Below are 4,261 nucleotides of genomic sequence, written 5' to 3'. Positions count from 1 at the left end.
TCAACGATGCTAGCCTCTTAATCACCACTAATCTCTTAGCCCCCGCTAACCAGCATCAATTTTCCCAACATTCCCTTTTATTCTGGACCGTAAAACCAGTACCACGTGGCCAAAGCTGCTGAGCTCTGCTGCTTGCCGGGGCTGGAACATGGCCCCCTTGTTCTATTACAATATCACCAGCTTTCTGCTTTCCAACTCCTCCACTGCCTAAGCTTGGCTGTCCTGGAACTTACTCTGTCCCAACGATGGGTTCTTAACTGTGTCTATAGGCCATCTAGAGGCACAGAGAAGTCCAGAAAGTTCTTGAGATCCTCAGTCAGAACACTGTATTTGTGTGTGTGTGTGTGTGTGTGTGTGTGTGTGTGTGTGTGTGTGTGTGTGTGTGTACATGCATGTGCATGTAGATCAGAGGACAACATGGATGACCTGGTTCTCTCCTTCCACCACATGGGCGCCAGGGTTCACACTTAGGTCTTCAGGCCCCCTTTCCTTGCCTGCTGAGCAACCAACCCCCAACACAATTCTTAAAAGGCGCATTCTCCACCATCCTCTTCCAGAGCTGACAACTCTCTGCTTTTTCCTTTCCCCGAGATGATCTGCAAAGGTTCCTTTTGTTTTAGTTTTGCGATGGGGTCTCACGGCATAGCCCTAGCTGACCTGGAACTTACTGTGTAACCCACACTGGCGATGGTCCCCCTGCCTCTGCCTTCCAAGAGGTGAAAGCACAGGCATGGGACATCATTCTCTAGTTCCTCAGTTGTCTTAACAATGTGATGACAGACCCTGCACAGCTCCCTAACATGGCGTTCTCGGGAGCTCAAGCAGAACTTGATTGATTTGTCTTCTATAAACCTTTTGGGGATGCCTGGTTACCTACTCACATTTTGAATTTGCTTTTTACTCAGTCAAAGAGTATAAATGTTAGATAATGGTCTATATAGTTTTTCTTCTTATTATCCAATTTTGATAAGAATAAAACATGGCAAAACCAACAGTGTTTTATTTTTGTTACATTAAAAAGTCCTACAATAAGCGGCACTCTGTACAAAATACCACAGATTTCAATAACCCCATTCTTCCGGACTCCACACTACCATCTCAAACACAATCCTTTCTCCTTGACTTAAATTTTTTGACAAAAAGAAAAGTCCCAAATAACATTGAAATGGGATAGGAGGAGTCCAAACTCCAGGCTTCCACAGCTAAAACCACTGAAGAAATAAATTACTTGGAGAGTGCTCCTAGCTGTCCTTGGCCAGCTTCATCTCACAGACCCAGCGGTAGGGCCTCTGGCAAACGTCATCATTCCAGCGACCATCTGAGGTGAAGTGTGCACAGTCCTCGCCTCCTCCCAGCCCGTGTCCATACCAGTTATCTGGCTGCTCTGGGGCCCAGTGCCTATGAACAAACACAGATGTGAGCCTCCAGAAACCAGACTCTAAGTCAGAGTCCCCAGATTCTACCACCTATCCCAGGGCCAGAGCCTCAGAAGAAGAGGTAGTCCCAGGCAAAGGCCACCAGACCAGGGCAAATGTGCAACACACTCACGTAAAGCCTTTCTCATAGTCGGTCCCGTCCACCCATCGCCAGGGCCCATTTTGGTCCGTTAGGCCCATCCAAGTGACCACACTGCCCATGTGAGTCTGTAGAAAATTCTAAAGAAAGAAAAGGGCATGGTAACCTCTCCTTTAGACCAGAGGGCCTCCCTCAAAGAGCCCACCCGGGCTTCACCTGCTCCGCCAGGGAGTTGACCACCACTAGGTTAGAATTCTCCAGCTGGCAGTACTTGTCCGCTTCAGGCCACGGCTTCCCAGACTGAGAGAACCAGTAGCAGCTGCCTTCATGCTCCATCCAGTGAAGGGGGCAGCAGGCCACTGCCGAGCCTAAGAAAAGCAAAGCAAGGATGGAGAGTAGAGGCAATGATTATTGTGTCCACTCTCAGTGACTAGAGCAAACCACACCCATCGCCCTTCTCACCGTTGTTCTTGAGGCTGGCCAGCTGACATGTCAGGGTCTTCAAGTCCTTCCCCAGCTGTTGCACACGATCGGTTATTTCAGATAGACCTGGGACACACAGACGGGAGTGACAATAGTGTTCTAGCTGTGACGTCTACTTGGGAATTCCTGATGCTCAGATATCCTGCACAGGGCCCAGTCTGGGACCGTCTCCACACATTGCGCATGCTCACACCCCTTCCCAGTGCCCAGTCTGGGACCTTCTCCACTCACTGCGCATGCTCACACCTCCCACCAGGGTACAGGGGAGCCTCAGCCTCACCTGTTCTGAGAGTCTGCTCCTTCTTCTCCACTGTGCTCTCCAGAGACGCCACCTTCTGGCTCAAGCCTCGGCCTGGAACGGGACAGCTCAGCACCAGGAACCCGCTTTCACCCACACCCTTCTGCACACTCCAGACACCAGGGCCTCTCACCTGCCTGCAGTTCCTGCCCATGATCATCCACCTCCACTTTCAGAGAATTGATCCCTGTTTGCAAGCTGTCACCTACAAAACAAGGAACTGGAGCTCGGGACTGTTCCTCCCTACCCAGTCCCACTCCAGCCCAGAACCCTGTGAGAGCCCAGCTCACCCCTGGAGGCCAGGGCCTGTAGTTCAGCCTTGGTGTTGGAGGTGGTGTTGTCTAAAGTAGTTCTCAGGGTTTCTAGGTCCCTCCTTAACTGGGAATCTGATGAGGAAACAGGATGATCAAAACCAAGATTTCTCAGGTCCACTCTATGCCAGCACCAGGCAGGCCTCTCTGCACACAGAGTGAGTGGCACTCTGCCTCACAGAGACCAATGGGCAGGCACTGTTGTTACCCAACATTGCATAACCGAGGCTGAGGTGTTGAGGTGATGTGACTGTATGACCCAAGCACAGTAATAGGTGACACGGCCAGCAGCCGTCTGACCGTGGATCCTCCACGTCCCCACCAGTGTCCTCACCACTGCTCACATCTATTACCCCACTCAAGTCTCGGTCCCTTGTGCTCCTTTACACTTGTCCTTGCTGTGGCCCTCGCTGCTGTCCATCTGTGCCCTCTGCACCAATCATTGCCCTGCTAAGGTTCTCTCCCTCCACCCCGCCCACACGCCCTGTGATTCCTCCCTTCCCTGCAACCCACTTTGGGATCCAATCACGGAGATAACCACCAGCAGCAGGAGGCTGAGGCCCAGGGAGAACAGGAGGAGGTGGGTCCAAGAGAGGATATTCCACAGGAAGGACTGGGGAGGAGCTGCTGAAAGAGAAGAGGGTGTCACGACTCAGGATCCAGACTGTAAGACAAAGCAGGGGAAGAATGGGCTACGAGGGCTGGGGGGACAGTGAAGTCTTGTCACTGCAAGTGGGCATAGGACACCTCTAAGGCATTGGGAATCTGCAGTAGGCTTGGCCTCTCACAGCTCTGAGGATGTGTTTAACACCCAATTACAAACAAGCACACGTAAGGTCTTGTAAGCAGAGCTGATGGGGGAAGACACTGGGAAGGAGCAGGTAGATCCCTTGTCTGCAGATTCACACATGTCTGCAGGATCGAATAAGTGAGCTCCCCTCCAACCCCAGCTCCCTGCATTGCACACTTCTTGTCCCCGTACAGAGCACAGGAAGACAAGTCCCTGAGGTCTTCCTCAGCCCTGTCTTCCTGAGGATCTTGTATCCTCTTCCCAGTGGGCCCTCGGTGCTGAGTCCACCAGACTCAAGCACACGTTTCTGCCCAGGGTGAACACACACACAGACTCTGGACAAGTGAAGATGCTGGGCGAGGAGTGTCCACGCTTCTCTCACCTTTACCAGACTCTTGGTTTTTCTCTTCGCTCCCCAAGTTCTGGAAGTTTTCATATGCCATTGTCATGCTTGCACAAACACAAGGCCTCTAGGGCTATCTGAACTGAAACCGAGACACCAGAATCCAGACAGATACCGAGCTGGGACCAAGGAGAGTGTCAGAAGCAGTGTGAAGCTGAGGTAAGTCCTGGAACGGAGGTCAGACATGTCCTATGTTAGAGCTGGAATGAGAAGGGCTGGAGAGGGTTGGGGAGATGGCTCAGTGGTTAGAGCGTGTGTTGCTCTTTCAGAGACCCAGGTTTAGTTTCAGCATCTACCCAGTGGCTCACAACTCTCTGTAACTCTATTTCCAGGAGCTCCAATGCCCTCCTCTTACCTCTGAGGACAACAGGCACACACGAGCACCCATGTTCACGCAGGCAAAACTCTGACACACATTGAACAAATGAATTATTAAAATTTAAAAATGAAAGAGGTGTAGA

The 4,261-nt window shown here is 51.5% G+C and overlaps 1 protein-coding gene across 2 annotated transcripts; it reads right to left on the bottom strand.

Annotated features, from left to right (window-relative positions):
- Positions 1-982: 982 nt before the first annotated feature.
- On the bottom strand, positions 983-3,973 carry LOC116910022 (C-type lectin domain family 10 member A). 2 transcript variants are annotated; one of them, XM_032913804.1, is made up of 9 exons: positions 3,780-3,973; positions 3,121-3,234; positions 2,587-2,682; positions 2,430-2,501; positions 2,279-2,350; positions 1,978-2,064; positions 1,732-1,883; positions 1,549-1,655; positions 983-1,398 (listed from the first exon to the last, which is right to left on the bottom strand). In XM_032913804.1, the coding sequence occupies exons 1-9, from the start codon at positions 3,844-3,846 to the stop codon at positions 1,242-1,244; spliced, it is 924 nt and encodes a 307-aa protein (XP_032769695.1). In that variant the 5' UTR covers positions 3,847-3,973; the 3' UTR covers positions 983-1,241. The 2 variants fall into 2 exon arrangements, with proteins under 2 accessions (XP_032769695.1, XP_032769696.1); XM_032913805.1 differs by having other exon boundaries at positions 3,121-3,231; positions 3,780-3,967.
- Between the last annotated feature and the right edge of the window lie 288 nt (positions 3,974-4,261).

Source organism: Rattus rattus, chromosome 9 (genome assembly GCF_011064425.1).
Source record: "Rattus rattus isolate New Zealand chromosome 9, Rrattus_CSIRO_v1, whole genome shotgun sequence".
In the NCBI taxonomy this organism is placed as follows: domain Eukaryota; kingdom Metazoa; phylum Chordata; class Mammalia; order Rodentia; family Muridae; genus Rattus; species Rattus rattus.
Note: the sequence above shows the minus strand (reverse complement) of the source record. Positions and strands in the feature narration are given on the sequence as shown.

Bases quoted from the DNA above. Each gene is read 5' to 3' on its own strand.
- LOC116910022 (XM_032913804.1), bottom strand. From the start codon at position 3,846: ATGACAATGGCATATGAAAACTTCCAGAACTTGGGGAGCGAAGAGAAA. The intron at 1,884-1,977 runs GTGAGAAGGGCG...TGCTTTTCTTAG, and splicing joins GGCCAGCCTCAAGAACAACG to GCTCGGCAGTGGCCTGCTGC. The intron at 1,656-1,731 runs GTGAAGCCCGGG...TTCTTTCTTTAG, and splicing joins TCAACTCCCTGGCGGAGCAG to AATTTTCTACAGACTCACAT.